The sequence below is a fragment of the Choloepus didactylus genome, chromosome 13, assembly GCF_015220235.1.
Source record: "Choloepus didactylus isolate mChoDid1 chromosome 13, mChoDid1.pri, whole genome shotgun sequence".
Classification (NCBI taxonomy): domain Eukaryota; kingdom Metazoa; phylum Chordata; class Mammalia; order Pilosa; family Megalonychidae; genus Choloepus; species Choloepus didactylus.
The window spans coordinates 3,541,409-3,559,122 of NC_051319.1; the positions used below are offsets into that span (position 1 = coordinate 3,541,409).

Below are 17,714 nucleotides of genomic sequence, written 5' to 3' on the forward strand. Positions count from 1 at the left end.
AAATTGATTAGCTATTTCTCTTGGATGAGTTAGAGGTTAATCTTTTTTGAGGTAAAAGCATATCTTAGAGGAGGAGGTAGAAAACTAATCAAAGTCCTTTCTGTAAGAAGAAGTTTTAACAGTTGAGAGGTGACTAATCTTTGAAGCAAGACTGTGGCACTGCGGGCCAGGAGAATTGGGGGGATACAGTTGTCATTTATAATTAATAGACCATTAATTCTTCCTAACAATGGTGCCAGGCTCATTGCCAGTATTTTTTTAAAAAAACAGAACACAAACATTGATTATTCATACTCCCCATGTTTGATGTAATACAACAATTTTTAAAAATTATCTTATAAGTGAAATTATATATATTTATTTTAATAATATATATTGACATGTTAATCTTCTTAGGACCTTCCCTGTCTCCCCACTTCCTTATTTGGTATTCCTAAATGAAAGAATTACTCCCTTGTGAAGTATCTTTCTTTTCACATTACCTGCTTCAGAAAATACCTTAACCTGACTGAGATGGAAACAATTTGCCTACCCAGAAGTTGAAAGCTTTCTCTAACAGCTGCATTTCTAGTTTAGAGGTTTATATATGTTGATTTTGATTTTTTTTTTTTTTTTTTTTTTTTTTGTCTTTGGTTTTGATTTTTAACATGGCTGCCTTGTTTCTGTCAAACCTTGGGTAGGCAGACTTTTATTTTGTTCTCCCAATTACACAATGTCTCCTAACTGAACAATAGAGCTATTTAAAAACTCAGGGAAATATCTCCCTCCCCAGATTTCCTGATTGCAAACTCATAAGCCGTCTTTTGGGTCCTTGTACCAGTCCTCCCTCTGCCTGGGGCAGAGATACTCTTAAAAAATGTTGGGGGATTTTTGCAGAGTAATTAAGTAACACGTTAGAAAAACAAGTTCAGAGTTAAAACAAGAAAACCAAATTGATGGTTGTATTGATGGAGAAGGGTGGGAGTTAACTTTGTCCTATGAATTTACTTAGAACAGTATGCTAGTTTCTAATTTCTAGAAATGCAGCATGACCCATTGCTTATAGCTCATCTTCTACTAAATTTTTATAAAATGTTGAATCTTTCAGATGCAAAAATAAATAGCCAAGGTTGTGTGAGTGTGCATGTAAGTAAAATGAGAAACTATTTTTTGCTAGTTGAAGAGCATAGCCTACAATTTTTGGTGTACTGTCCATGAGGCAAACTAGCTGATGGCACAATATGTTTTGGTTCCTTAGTATATAATTTTGTTAGTTAAGAAACATGGGTCCCATGTCATAAACAGTTAGTATAGCTATCATCTGAAGACCCAGGCCTCTGAAGAGACAATGGTTAACTTAAGGATGTAGGAAACACTCTTTTTGTTATATAAGTGAGTCCTATAATTTTATAATTATACTGTGGATGAAAATATGACATAACCACAAATCCAAAGGAATGACTCACTTGGAAACTACTGACAGTTTTTATTTTCAAGATGGGTTGGCTCCATGGTTGTTTTCATATACATATGCATATATATATGCATACATATACATACATATATACATAGTCTGAATGATTGGTTTTTAATATAAGTCAAGGTATCCCAATTCTGGTCTTGATATTGCAATTTAATTTCATGTGAATTAGTTACTCAGGGTCCTTTTCAGTATGAAAAGTTTACACAGTTGTGTGTCATCATTCTTTACCTTTGAGCTTTTGCTTAGAATTGTTTCCATGTGAAGGTCAGGGATCCCATAGCTTAATAAACAGGAATCTAGGGGCACAATGAACAGGAACTCTCTGAGTCACTGCAGTGAATTCAGAGCAAGTCTAGGCTGAGTGTCTGGTGACTGCAGTGAGGAGGTGGGGTTGGTATGTGATTCTGGACCTCAGGGAACTTACTAATAAGGGCCAAGTCCCTGGCTAAGGATGAATGAGGTCACCTCTTTAAGCACAAGGCGAGACTGTGAGAAACAGGTAGCCATGCCCATCATAGGCAGCACAGAGATTTCAGGGTGAGTGAAGCCAGAGTTAAACTTTTCTTTAGTATCTGAAGCCTCCATGACCCTCTAACTTGTCTGAACTCCTGCCATAGTATTAATCTAATTCATACAATTAGTGAGACCTCTTTCTACACACAGATACATCCTTCCACATGCTCTTTAGAGTCTGGTGGTCTTTGGGGAGCCAGAATATGAAAGATGCCAGGCTAAAGGGATGACATTTTCTTTTCTTTTTTTTTCTTTTTTCTTTTGTTGTAGAATATATCATATATACATAAAAATGACAACTTACCAAGTGCAATTTAACAAGTAGTTAGAGAGCAAATTTCAAAGAATATTATAGGTTACAATTCCAGTTATTTCCTTATTATGAAATATAACATATATACAAACAGGTAGTATCTTTCAAAGTATGATTTAACAAGTAGATATATAGGAAATTTCCAAAGTTATTATGAGTTGTGGTACCATAGTTTCAGTTATTTCCTTATGGTGAAATACAACATATATACAAAAAAGGTATGGCTTTCAAATTACCATTTAACAAACAGCTATAGAACAGATTTCAAAGGATGCTGTGGGTTGCAGTTCCACCATTTCAGTTCTTTCCTTCTAACTATTCTAATACCCTAGCAACTAAGAAAGAGGAAATTATATAAATATTCAGTATTCATAGTCCTTTGTAAAATTCCATCTTGTCTGTTGCTACCCCTTCCTCTAGTTCACTTTCCCAATCTTCAGGGATGTCTAGGCAGTGACCACCCTAACCTGTTCATGTTGAAAAGGGGTGTCAACTTTATGAGCAAAGGGGACACATCTAGTTGATGTTCTTGAAGAGGCTATTGCCTCTGGGTTTGGGGACTTAGCTGGCATAGGAGCTCTCTGAAGGATCTAAGTTTCTGATGAATAAACTTAGTGAGTGAAACCTTTATAGAGTCTCAGATAGGGATCCGGGTATTGTGGTCATTTGGCATATCTAGGTGAGGCTTGCATGGGAGTAACCTCCAGGACAACCTCCCGATTCTATTTGAGTTCTCTAAGCCACTAAACCTTACTTTGTTGCCTTTCTTTTCCCCCTCTTGGTCAAAAAGTACTCTCAATAGCTCAGTGCCAGGGTCAGGCTCACTCCTGGAATCTGTGTCCCACGTCGCCAGGAAGGCTCATTCAGGGATGACATTTTGAAGGAACAAGTGTAACGAAAGAATCCAAGATTTCAGGTAACAAGGTTACAGGAGTTGTAAATATATTTATTTTATAGTGTTGAGTTTCTTTTATTTTGAGGAACATCATTTTTAAATATTTAAATTTAAAAAGTTTGTCTCAGTAATGCCACCAATATAGCATATTATATGATAGCTTTAGATCTGTTGTTGATTAAATTAGCTTCCTAATGCATGTTACAATGTATCAGTTAGTCCTGTCCTTCCCAGCCAGCGCATACAAAGGTACTTCCTATCAAAGATACAATTTCTGTTCTCTTCAATATTTAAAGGGTCGATTATCTAGAAATAGAGAAGCAAAGAACCATATTAAAGAGGGAGGTTCCAGAAATTTGAACTTGATTTTGAAATCCACTTAGTAACAGTGAAACAAAAAATCTGTTGCACACATGCTTAAACACAATTCTCTCCCCCATTGTGTGTGACTAGACCAGCCAGTTTGGGCAGGGATCAGAGGAAGGGCCTGCTTGCCATGGATAATCCAGGTGTTGGTTCATCTCCCTATGGATCCCTTGAGAATACTCTATGGAGGAGGGACCTTCCAAGTCATGACATCTGCCTGTCCACCACAGCATGAAAAATGTGTAGACGAGTATATCCTGGGATAAAAAGCTGGCACCACTTGGTGATGTTGGGGTGTCCATCCAGCTGGGTCAGGCTTGATGGCTCCAAAAATCTCACAATGTAGTAGAATCTTGATAATTTGACCCACATCCTTCAAGCGACCCTCCGGCTGCAGGCTCAAAAATCTGGTTTGGTTGGCACCCTAAGAACAATTCCAACAGGCATGGATTCATAGTAACCAAACTCACAAGACTTATGCATACAAGTAATTTACAAGTGAAAATATAAACTTCATAGGGTTTAGGCCTCTCAAAATTCTTATTCTTTGTTTTGTAGACAGTCTAGGAAAACGGTTAAAAGCACAAGTTCTGAAGACAGACTGCCTGGGTTTGAATTTTGATTCTGCCACTTACTAGCTGTGTGATCTTCATGGACACATTACTTAACTTGTCAATTCCTCGGTTTTCACATCTATAAAATGTGGATAAAAAGAAATATGGATCACACTTCATTGGATTGTCATGTGAAGATGAAACCATTGTCTGGCATGTGTTAAACACTTAGTCAATATTAGCAGTTATCATTATTGTTCTAGTTATTCACATTTGGGCAGATGTCCCTGGGTAGCTGGTCAGAAGTTGGTTTGGGGGGTATGGTAGAGGCAAGGTACGTTAGATGGCTTAAAGAATTAAGGGTATTGGGCTAAAGTGGGCTGATACACGTGGTCTCGACAATTGGTTTGAAGCACTGCAGCCTATTGGGCTCAGTCCCTTGCATGTCCCTTCTTGATTTTGACATGTTGAAGCCCTTGGTCAGTGTTCAGATGGACACTTTAAACTTGTGGTTCTGAAACTTTTGTTTTTCTCTGTTTCTAAAGCCAACGACCGGTCACCCATATGTTGTATTGGTATACTCTTTCTATATCTATATCTATATTAATATTTACATTTAGGGTTCTCTCATGCCTTGCTGCTCTAGAACCAGCCTCTTTAGATTCTGCTTATTTAATTGTATTGCTGTTAGAAGTTAATTTTATGGGTAGTCTTACGCTTCTTGTTCCAAGATCCTTGAGGGAAAGTATCAGTATAACATTCCAAGCATGGAAAACTTACATGCATGAGAATGGGTGTGAAAGAGAAAGACCAAATGTTTTATTTTGACAGCTAATGCTTATAAAGCACCTACTTTGGGCCCAGCAATATGATGATTTCTTTACATGCTTTATCTCATTTAATCTTCAAGACTGTCCTCCGAGTTAATTGATATTCTTAACCTCCATTCTACAGATAAGTAAATTGAAGCTTAGAGAGGTTCCATAGCTAGTAAATGGAAAAGCTGGACTTTGAAATCAGGTCTACCAATGACAAAGCCCTTATGTTTTGTTACTACCCTCTCCTGAGAAACAGCCAGTCCCTGAAATCTGAAACAGAATTACCTCCTCCTTTGTGGGATAGAATTATTATGCATTCACAAAAGAAGTAGTAAAATGTAACTGTATGTGTAATGCAGATTTCTAACTTGAAATGGGCCTTGGCTGTGGGAGTCCATGACCTCCTTTCTTGTGCCCTGCTTGGTCACTAATTAGTGATGATACCTTGGCAAGTCACTGCCTCATCTTGCAGACTCAAAATTATGCTACTTGGCTCACAAATGACAACAGCAAGGAGCTTCGTTACCCAGACTGAGTACTGAGCAACTTAAAGACCGTCTTCTTCTGGTATCTCCCCAGTCCTTCTGTCCTTAGCAACAGAATTGGTTCCTTGTGGCCAAATCCATCTTTGCAAAATGTAAGACTGATGAAGACAGCATCAATGGATGCAAATGAGAAAAAGAAAAGACATCTGTCAAGTTAATTAAGAGAAAAATGTTCCTTTGAGCCCTTGTTTTTTTCTGTTTTCACCAAAGTGGGCTTTTCTCCTTAGAGGGCTACTTTCCTTTCATGATGGAAATAAATAGGAGGGGAAGAAGTACTGAAATATGGGAACACATGACTAATTTTGTTATCCATTTGGCACTTTTCCTGTTGTTTCTCCATTTAGAAAACATTTTCTGCTACTTCTGCCCATTATCACAGCTTTGACATTCATGTCACTAACAAAATGTCATTTTGCAAGATACTGAATTAGGAGCAGCTAGTAACAAAAAACTGAACAGAAACACACTGGCTGTTTGCCACATCACTTCCTCACAGAAAAGAACAAAGCAGGGCTCGGATGTCAGCTTTACATGTTTTCATGTTTGTGTTCTGATTGTAGAGGCACATGGAATCAGGGACAGTTCACTTGTGGGCAAAGTGTTATGCCAAACTGTTAAATAAAAGCAAAATGCTTTAGAACTGGAGGGGTGCTAAATAGTCATGCTGTTCATTCTGGGTTTGAAATGAATTTCTGTTGAGTATTATAAAAGGAGATTCAGTGGTCACGGAAGTAGACTCCCTTTCCTTTTGTGGATCAGAAAGGAGCAGTCCCAGAATCCTCTGAACCAGAAAGAAAGAATATTTTTTATTTTTATGGGTAGTCTTTAGCTATGTTGCTAAATTGTACAAGTGGACTAAATTTTATTCACCAAATTATTTCTAGGTTTAACAAGTTAAACTAAAATTTAATTTCTGTATGGAGAGGGATGAAATGGGTAAAACAATATATTACCATTTCAGCAAAAATTTGGATTTAAGAAAATCTGATTCAGCATTGTAAAGCCTATGAACACTTCTTAAAAACAATAAAGGGTGAGATGAGGGACAGGGGAGAGAAGTTAGTAAAATTGCAGTATGGGATTTCCTAAAAGGAAGATTGGAACACTAGATTTAAGCCATTGTGTTTACTCTGGTTTTGTGCTACCACCACTTTCTAAGGTCCTTTTTAAGATTTATTTTCGTATTACTGGTCAACTGAGGATAATCCAATGCCATTAAATAAAATTGATTATAAGAATAAATTTCATAGTTTTATAGACTTTAAACTGGGTTTTTGGCTACTTAGGAAAAAATGATCAGTTTGTGACTTTTATCCATACTGACTAGGAAACATGGGAGTTAAAAAAAAAAAAAAAACTTGCTTATGTCACTCATATCCCACACTACTCCCCTCACATACTTATTAAGTGGAGATTTAGAAAAACAGTAGTTTATGTTTTATTTTCTCTTAACTCCCCAGAATGCCTGCACACTTATCTTTGGTCTCTCTCCACAAAGCCTTTAGCGTAGCCAAAGTCTCAGAGGTATCTGACCCTGATTCTTTACCTAGTTACACAACTGAGTGGCCATCTCTACCCCTACCCCAGCTCTTTCTCACCACCACTTTGATAACCCAGCTATAGCTAGACCAGCCAGGTAATGGGAACTCTTTAGCCTTGCAAAAGGACAAACAGATTAGACCATAGGAGTTTTGAATGACTTCATCCGATGTTTTGGCCGTCATCAGCCCTTGGAGCAGTTTCCTAAGGTGTAGTGCATGCAATTCAATTCTTAGATCAGAATTACTTACATTGCCTTCCCAGCACCTTCTTACCCTCATCCCAAGTAGAAAGTCTTTGAGTTATTGTGTGCTATCTGTTTAATCATAAGTCCAGAAGTCATCTTCATTATTGACCTTCCCAGTGATAATGGTCATCTTGCAAAGAGATGAACTGCCCCAAATCCCTAGGATTCCTGAAGTGGGTATGCATTGCAGATAAAATTGCACTAAAAAATTAACTAAAAAATTGAAGAATAGGCCCTTCTCACTTCAATTAGTTTTTTAAAAAAATAATTTTATTGAGGTAACATATAAAATACAAAAGTTCCCGTATTGACCTCTTTTAAGTCAACAATTCAGTGGCATTGATTACATCTAAAGTATTGCAACCATCACCACCATCCATGACCAGAAAGTTTTCATTATCCCAAACAGAAACTCCGTACCGATTAAGCAATAATACCCCATTCTCCACTCTCTCCCGCCCCTGCTAACCTCTAATCTACTTTTTGTTCTATGATTTGTCTATTTTAGATATTTCATATAAATGGAATCATACAATATTTGTTTGTTTTTGTTTTTGTTTTTGTTTTTTTTGGCCTGGCTTCTTTCACTTTCCGTAATTGTTTTCAGTGTTCATCTATGTTGTAGCACGTATCAGAATTTCATTCCTATTTATGACTAAATAATATCTCATTGTGTATATGTGCCATATTTTGTTTATCCATTCATCTGTCAATGGACATGAGTTATTTCCACCTTTGACTATTATGAATAATGCTGCTATGAACGTTGGCATAGACATATCTGTTTGAGTCCTTGGAGTGGAGTTTCTGGGTCATATGGTAATTCTGTTTAACTTTTTGAGGAACTTTAATTCCTTTTTACTTCTAACATTTTTAGCAGTTGAACTTATCCTGCTACTATAAATCCCATCATATCATTCCCAGCCCCTTCCTGACTTTGACCATTGTGCTATGCCCCCTCCCTTGGTTAGAGTGATTATCGCATTGTAATTTTAGTCAGAGTGCTATGTGTGTAGGTTTTCCCAGTAAAATGTTTCATACTACATATCCAGCACCACCGGCCTCATCAGGTCTTCATATGCTTTCCTGGTTATGCTTGGCCTTGATCAGTTCAGTACTGTTAGACTATATTATAATACCATCTTGGGTCAGTTTAGTCTTATAAATTAAACTATAAGTATGTTTGCCCTCTGAGTGAAATTATAAACTTCGTAAAGGCAAGAACCATATTTAGTCAATCATTCAAAAATATTTATTAAATCTCTAGTCAAATCATTTTTCTTTTCTGTAGTTTTGAAGGTATCCAAAGGGATTCAATATTATATAACGTATAATCCTTGGCTTCCTGGATTGTAAACTCCATGTATAATCCCAGGTTATGTTTGTTGAAGGAATGAATGACCACACAGTGATACCCTATTTGCTAGGATTACTGTATATTACAGTATGGTGAATTTCATCTACCAATTGGGCCTGTGCTAATATATGATGACATCAGAGCTCACCATGCAGCCATAAAGGAATAGCTGTATTGGTGTAGACACTTTGAAACAGCCACAGAATGGAGAATGACAGAAAAAAAACAGGTTTTAAAAAAATGTGTTTGTGACAGGCAGATCATTAAGCTTAAGGGATTATTTAGAGAAGGCCTATGAAATTGATGGATAATTTGCAATTCATAGTATATATTATAAAATTCTAGTGTTTATTATTTATGAAAACGTGTTTAAAAACTGATTTGGAATTTATCCCACACTTTACATAGCAACAAATTTCTGTTTGTACCTCTCTTCCAGATTCTGCCTTAGAATATAGCTATCTGTGAATCAGTCTTTTACCTTCTTTTATTCTTTAAGCAGTTTGAGAATGTCTTCTTCATTTTCTTTTCTCCCACAGTAGTTTGTTTATAGGTATAGACAATCAGTATTTCTTACAATGAATTGTGGAATGGCATTTTTTCCTGGCTGTGGTAGTATTTGTATGTGCCAGACATTTCTTCTTCCCCTACGAAAACAGAAAATTGGGCCAAACTACACTACAGGTATTTCTTAATGGATTAGATGTATTTCCAAAAAAGTCTGTATAAAGACATATATATCAGAACATATTTTCCTGTTGACTTCTCAGAATTTTTGAACTCTTAGAACAGTCTTCCTCTCGGTATATAATTGGCCTAATTGGAAGAGTTCCTCTACTAATAGGAAAGGTAAGTTCAAGTATCAAGCTGATAGTATCAGTAGTAAGTATTCATAATTACTTACCCCAGAAAACTATGAACTGAGTCATTTCATGAATACAAATACCAAGTGGCCTAAAGCACTCAGGGGCTTACCAGTCCCCACAGCATCACCACTTGCCAGTTCTGCACTGTTGGAGACTTTACAAAAGAGCATGGGCTAATATAAAGCTTGCACTGGATTTGAGGGCCAGTTTTGACTTAATTTGTTAAGTAAACTATATTTGAAAGCAGAATTACAGGATATGAGAGTGCATTTAGGGATACACATCAATTTTACCTCCTAACTGGTTTTTCTTCTTCTTTCGGTCTTTGCAACTTAGTAACCAGAAGGATCCTCTTACAACGTAAATCAGATTATGTTTTCCCTCTTCAAAACCTTCCAACAGTTTCCCTTTTGACTTAGACTAGAAACAAACCCCATATTATGTCCTGCAGTTTGCCACAGATCTGCGCCTGTCATCTCTCTGTTATCTTCTGCCACTTTCCCCCAGCTCACTCCACTCCTGCCACACTGGCCTGCTGCCTCTTCCTTAAACACTTCTGCCTCAGGTCCTTTGCCCTTGCTCACTGCTCTCCCCTCAGATAGCTACATGCCTCACTCCCTCACCTTCCAGTCTTATTTCCAGATCACCTCCCAAGTGACACCTTTCCTGAGCACCTGTTTGAAACTGTGACTTCCACACCTGCATTCCTTGTCCCACTTTCTGCAGTGTTGTTTTCCATAGCCATCTCTTATACTATAAATGTCATCACCATCTCACATACTACACATTTTACTAACTTATTTTCTTTATTGTCTGCTTCCCCTTCTAGAATGTCATCCCTTTGAAGGCAGGGGTTTCATTTGTTTAGAATAATGCCCAGCATACCTTAAGCATGCAAAAAATACTTTGTTGAATGATTTAATGAAAGCATGGAGGGATCCTGGATTTCATAGACCATAGAGAAGACCTGGCAGTGCTTTAATTTCACGAAGCATATGCAACAAGAAAAGAAATATTAAAGCTTAAGTTTAAGTTTTCACGGGACTTTGTTCCCCTTCTGTCTCCTAAGGAGGAAAGGGCTTATCTAGTTACTATGTCTGGCCTTGCCATGCTGTCCAAGACAAGGGGCAGAGCTGCAGACTGGAAGAAACCCAGATAAAGGGTAGATTGATTTACATGTGAAAGGCAGGACTTTATTTCTGGAAGAAGACAATAGTATGAAGAGGGAGCTGGAGATAACGGAAAGGCAGCATCTGAAGGAACGAGTGGGGTTCAGCAGAGAGGAATCCAGAGAAGATTTTAAGGAAGATTTGCTCTTTGTTGTGAGACATAATTTTTCTTTCAAATACGTCCTCTTCATTAAAGACAGTTCCATGGCTTTTGCAATGAGAAAGTACACAGATGCCTATATTTTTAATGTTGCAAAATGGAAAAAGAAATGCCCATGATATATAATTTTAGTGCATTTAAGAACCTAAGTTTGTTTTAAATGAAAAATCTAAAAAAAGAGATGAATTAGACCCTTATTTATGTTGCCATGGTTAAATCTCAAAAATATACTGTTAAGTGAAGAAAGTAAGTTATGGAATGTCTATAATGGGTGTCTGAAAATAAATTTTTCCAAAAGTCAAAAATATGAATGCCATACAAATAAAATGAACACATATCAAAGATTTTATTTAACTTATTATTTTATGAGGGTTCCAGTAACATCTTAAAACAGGTTCAAAGGAGATTTTGAAAAACAGACATATGTTTGTGTATGTGTAATGTGTGTGTGTGTGCATGCACGCATTCACACACACATGAAATCAGGAATGCTGAAATGAATTTGCTGGTAGATAGTTAATATCTTGTAGGACAAGGATCTTAAATAGTTGAGATCATCTTTTCAATGGAGTGGATATCATTTTTCTCTCTAACAGACAAAAATAATTTGCATTATATCAGTTTTCTACAACTTTAATACCCCTACAAAGTTTTGAAATAGTGTAGTCAATAGAAAGACAGAGAAAAGTAGACATCCTTATACAGAATCAGAGAATCCCCAAGGGGACCCACTATACAAAACCCAGCAAATTACAGAAAGAAAACCATTAATCTCTTTTGCATAATTCCAAGTCTCTGTCAGTTTTTCCTGATACGTGATACCATTAATAAAAATGTAAAAATACACACGAATATTGTTCATAGGTATACACGTGTGTATGCTAAAGTACCAAAAATGGGCTGGAAAATTACAAGCCACAATTCTCTTAGCGGCTGCTGAGTTGGAAAGTGGAAAATGGAAGTGGCTTGATCTTCAGAAGGTACATTTATCTCTATCTCTATTGTCTATATATATATATTTAAAGGTTGGAAACAAATATAACAAAATGATACAGTTTTTAATTATAGCTGCTGGGGATTTTCTTGGATTAGTTTTCAATATTTTCTATCTTTTCAGTATTTCCATGGCTAAAAAAATTAAGTGTATGAGTATTTCTCTCATCCCTTCATTAAGATATGCAAACAGAAGCCTGCGTAGTTTATAGCCTTTATTCATCAATACCACTGTTGGTCATGCCCAGTTTCCTCCACTTCAGTCTTCGTTTGTTTAAGGAATATTCAAATGTTCAGATTCCTTCAAAGTATTAGGAAATAGTTAGCAGATGTTCATGTACATTAAAGATTTGGTCTATAATTGATCTCCTGTGCAAATTTATGAAATTTTTCATTAAGACGAGTTAATAAATTGTAGCCTAGCTTTCCACAATTACTGAAGCTCTTCTAATTCAATTCACTGTCTTATTACTGCCTTTCAGTGGTGGTTCGTCATATGTCAGACTGAGTATCGACATTTCAAATCAGCTGTAAATGTAAAAATGACTGCCTTTTTGAGGTTTTCCCTCCTCAGGTTGTCTTGACATGATCAGACACAATTGTTGGTCTTAGCGTCTCAAAACGAATGTAATTTAAAATGAAGCTGGGTTTCAGCTACTCAGAGCAATTGCAAAAGGCCTCACAGCCTTTACAGATCTGGAAAGGGGTGATTAGCAGGTGCTTATGCCAGGAGCTGCTCGCAGCTGATCCAGATGTGAAATGTTCATAAGCCCCAGCACACCTTTCCAACAGAACCCTGAGCAAAGGACAACTTAGACAGAAATGGATTATGGGTGACTTGCACCAAAAATACATACACCACCACTGTCCCTTCAGCTTAGGAGCCCATATTTCTCTTTGTCCCTCACACCAAGTCAAGCCTGATTTAAAGGATGAAATGCTGGATCCATCTGTTTTTCTTCCTTGCAAATGGAAGGCCATGTTGGCAGTTGACAGTTTAAGACATTCCTTGTGAAATTACTTTGAATGGCAACAGTAAACTCAAGGAGCAGTGGTGGTGCTTTGTTTAGTCCTCATGAACTGCCTGAGACCAATAAAACACTTCCTTGTGGTGGCCTCATCTCACTTTAAAGCATTCCCAGCCGTGCCTTTCCAGCTGTGACGTTCCTACAGAGGGTTCTGTCCCTGCTTGTCTCACCTCCCAGCCCCCAGGGACCAGCCAGTCTTACTTAGTCAAAAGTAATGTCACCATCTTTCCACCTCCCCATTCATCTCAGATCCCAGGTCCACAGTCAGCAGTATTTGTTGCACCATGTGCATGTGTGTGTATAAGAGCTATCTTTCTGTGCCTCTTAGTTGTCTGTGGGTGTACCTTTCAAGGGAGGCGCCAAATGAATGAGGTCAAAAGAAAGGTTTACTTGGGATCATCAGCCCTGCCCTAATCCCTTGTTTATCTTTGCCCTTGTCTCAGCTGTATATGGCTGCCTTCTGAGACTACATTTATACTTGATAAGCAAAGAATCTGATTGTGCCATTGCATTAATAGAATGATGGTAGTCACCTTCCAAATTCAGAGAACAAACTGAGCATGTTATCTACAGGAAAAGTAAATTTTTCCATGTATTGCCTCACTGGAGAACTGAAGAAGAGGAGATACTTTGTGGTAAGTAGATATTCCTGTGTTTGTTTTCAAATCTGAGCACTTGCAGGATGAACTGCTTCTATTTCTTCTTGAAGAGTGAAGCAACAAGAATGCATTTTGAGATGAAATAGCTGAAACTTGGGCTTGTAACTTCTTCAGTTTCATTTTTGCAATAAAGTCTGAAAACTGGAAGATGAGTCTTTGTAAGCTCAAATTCTTGGATGAGGGTAAATTATAAAGGCTCAGAGTCTCCTGCCCTAGTGGAAGTTATGTTCCTATTTTCCTTGGTAGGACATCACTTATTTTTCTCTGGGTGACTGTGCTTAGGAAAAAGCAAGTCAGACTCTACTTAGTTATGCTGGTGAAAGGAAAGGGACCTTTGTTTTGCCTGAGAGGAGATGTTTCCATTTTATCGGTTTGTGGGTTAGATGAATATGGAGTGGTCACCAACACCTGGGGCACCTTCCTCGCATTGGATGCTGTGAGCTTCTCCCTTAATGGCAGAAAAGTATGCGATACCTGGATGAATAAATACTGACAACAGATGTCAGCATTTTGCACCAACGTCATTATTAACGTGGGCAGTTCCAGGTTCTGTGGCAATCTAGTAGCAAATGTTCACAGGTTCTGCCCACTAGCAATTGTCTTACTGCAAGGTTAAGTGTAGGGTTCAATTCATTTATTGGGAGTCAGCAACCCAGAACAATACAATTAGGTAACTGAGGGTTACCAGAAGCAGGTATTGTTGAGATTTGGGTGACCATTCCTGCCCCCACCCCACCTTGGAAACATATCTGTGGAATATCTCAGTAATGGCCCAGGGTTTTAAAAATATTGATGTATACCCAAGTCTCAGTTTTGGGGGGTTCAATGCAGTATAAAATGCATTTAGCATTAAAAACATGGACAAAAAAATCATTTGCAAGGCCAAAACCCAGCTTCATGAGGATAGAGATTTATTTTGTGTACACATGAAATCACTTTCATCTCTGTCTTACCCTGTAGTTATAAAGACTGGTTTTGCCATCTCAAGCGGCATTTCGTGATCAAAAGCTTCTGGTTTGATTTTTTAGAGATTCAAGAAAATTCCAAGCCTTTTGCAATTTTTATACCACCTCTAGCTTCATGTTGAAGGTCGACAGAGAGGTTAGAGAAGGCAATTTCATCTATGTGGTGTGTTTTGATTATACATAGAATTTGTCAATAAGACATGCCTCCGGTCATTTAAGGTTTTGTTTCATATTCTACTAGTACCTTATATATTGTAAATTGTGATTGAATTCTGAGGCAATTTGATTATAATTTCTCTTCTTTTAACTTGCTGCTGTATTCATAGATGAAGTAGCCTGTATGTTTTCATTCACTCTAAATTGCATTCATAATGAATCATCTGTTTGTAAAGATTACACATCTTTGAAGAGAAGTAGGCAAACACAAGAGGGCTGTAATGTATTATGTGGACAATACAAGTTTATTCCATTTTCAGCTTTTATTTAGACGTGTGTGTGTGTGTGTGTGTGTGTGTGTTTTAATCAGATTTTTGAAATTAGTGCTTTTCCATTCTTTTTCTGGAGACTTTGAATAACTGATTCTTTTGTGGAGTTTTGGTTTATTTGTTTTACATCTAATTTTTGGCTATTGAGTTGTCTTGTTGAGGTCGTATATTAGTTATCCTATGTGTTTCTTAGGAAAAGCCAAATTTTACACATTTTCTTTAAGAAATATAATTTTCCAATTTTCATTTCAAGCATCAGCATTTTTCATTGATATTGCAATATAAGATATTTATTAGATTACTATTTTTATTGATTCACATTTCTTAATTCTATTTACCTTTATAAACAATAATTAAATATATCAAATGAAAATCTTTATAAATGATCAAATACTAAAAGTAAAACTATAATACAAGTAGCCATTTTAATAATCATTGGCCTATATTTCAATTAATTTGCTCAAATTATCAAATAATTTGCTGAGATTTCCAGGATATAAATATGTCATTTATAATTTATTTTATTAACATTTGCAAATAAATATATTTAATATTCCTGTAATGAAATGGAAAGAGACATTAATTTGAATTAACACTAAATACATTATATAGTATTTTTTTAACAGACTGTCTGATTTAATGATTATAAGTTTAATAGATTGAATACAGTTCTTGATAGATGAGTTGATAACATCTCAAGCCACCTTCATAATTAAGTATCAAGGGTCTATTCTTATTCTTTAAGGCTGAGTAAACGCAATCTTAATTAAACTCACAGATAATGGCAGGGGCTGTTGACAGCTCCAGTGAGGAAAATAAAATGATGCAGCCTGACCTTAAGAAATTATAAATATGGGAATGTTGACAAATGGTAATAAGCAGCGAACATCTAAGAAAAAGATTCGAACATCTAAGAAAAGGATTCGCTCCAGAGTCAATATTGTTGAACGAAGTTGGGTTTGTTTTTGAAATGTGTTATTTGAACATTTAGAAATGTTCCTTTCAAATATTTTATACAAATCCCAAAATATATCCACTCACTATTACCTAATTTAGAATTGTGAAGTCAGGTGAAAATTCCTGTTCTGAATTAAGAAAACATTGCAGTAAACCCTTACTAATGGTTGAGGGCAACATATGTGTACAAGAATGGAGTCACTTTGCCCTGAACCTTATAGGTGAAGAATGCAATGAAGTACCTTGCTGATTTTATCACCCTTTTCTACCTAAGGTTCCAGTCTGCATTGAAAAGAAGCAAATGAATTTAAGATAACATTCTCTACACCATCAACTAGTTTTGTACTTGTTTTACCCTTTAAAACTTGTGGAAGTCACTTTGAAATCAAATTAGCAATTTTAGAACATTCTAATAGCAAAAGCAGAAAGGAATAATTGCTCTGTACTCATCTGTAGCAATTTATTTCTGCTCACTGGGTACCAGGGTAAAACCAATAGGTAGCTTGCCTGTAAAAAAAGGCCATCACTTTTATTTTAATACAAACTGGAATCTGTTTTCTAATTCCAAAACAGTGACTTTAATAAGGAATTTGGATGCAGTATGCAAGATGAAAAATGAATGAGCAGTGAAATACATTTATCTTCAGCATTGGTCTTTCTGTCGATAAAAGGGACAAACATGAAATTTATCTAAATAATTAGATTTTTAATTAGTGCATTATTGTAAGATTAATGTCATTGTGCTTCATTGCATGTAATTTTGCATTAGAAAATTCATGTCAACAAAGATGCTACCTGTGGTTTTCTGATCTGAATCCTTAATTTATCACTTGGGTGTATGATATGTCACATATTTGCAGTCAAGAGCTGAAAGAAGGCATTTGATTATAGTTTCGCTGATGGTGAGGAATACTGATGGTGTTATGCTACATGAATACATTATATTTTCTAATATTCAAGATGTAGGCACCTCAGATATTAGTGAGAATGCATTAACTTGCAATTCTTTTATCAATAGCATGAAGGATAGGTTGTTCAACCTGGTCTATGTCTACTTTGGGCATACTTGAATATTACTGATACTGTATTCTCTTTTTAAAACTTTATTTTTCCTTTCCTTTTGACAGTTGCCGAACAAGTAACCGGAAAAGCTTGATAGGCAATGGGCAGTCACCAGCATTGCCTCGACCGCACTCACCTCTCTCTGCTCATGCAGGTAATGAATTACCTTTTCTTTTTGTTTTACTTTTTTTTTGCTAGTCTTTACAATAATCCAGGCATTTTGAAGTTCAGGTGTATCTTTGCATCTTAGTTTTTTGGTCTTCTTGTTCTTTTATCACTGAGTTATTCTTTTAGATAGGTTAACCCAAATCTTATACTTTGTTCAAGAGGCTGGAATCTGGAATATAGAATTTATTTTCCTATGCGTGCATTCCTTTTTCAATGAATTCTTTCTCCATTTCTGAATTTTTGGATGATGCAAGGCAATTCACATTAGGATTATCTTTGAGAAATGCAAATATTGTAGCTCACATGAAGATTAGTGTTAAGAACCATTCTGCATTTTTCTCCCTAAAATTGAACTTGTCTATTATATTGTGATGGCATTCTAGGGACAGTGAAGGTTCAAGAGATGAAGATCTTAGCTTTAAGTACTTTGTGGATCCATATTACAAAAATTATGTGATGAAGACTGCTTTAATATTCCTTTTTCTAAAAAAGTTTTATCCAAGGTGGTGCAAAGAAGAGAATTATTATTTCTAGGGAGGTCTGGGAGTTTGAAGGAACCACTTGCCCAGGATGGTGAAAGATGTGCAAGACTT

The 17,714-nt window shown here is 36.4% G+C and overlaps 1 protein-coding gene across 13 annotated transcripts in view; it reads left to right on the forward strand.

The window, feature by feature from the left end:
• MAST4 (microtubule associated serine/threonine kinase family member 4) overlaps positions 1–17,714 on the forward strand; it is a 674,031-nt gene that overhangs the window by 515,541 nt on the left and 140,776 nt on the right. For all 13 annotated transcript variants that reach the window (XM_037801729.1, XM_037801730.1, XM_037801731.1 and 10 more), the window contains one exon: positions 17,019–17,107. In XM_037801729.1, coding sequence (XP_037657657.1) covers positions 17,019–17,107 — 89 coding nt within the window. The remainder of the gene's footprint in view (positions 1–17,018; positions 17,108–17,714) is intronic.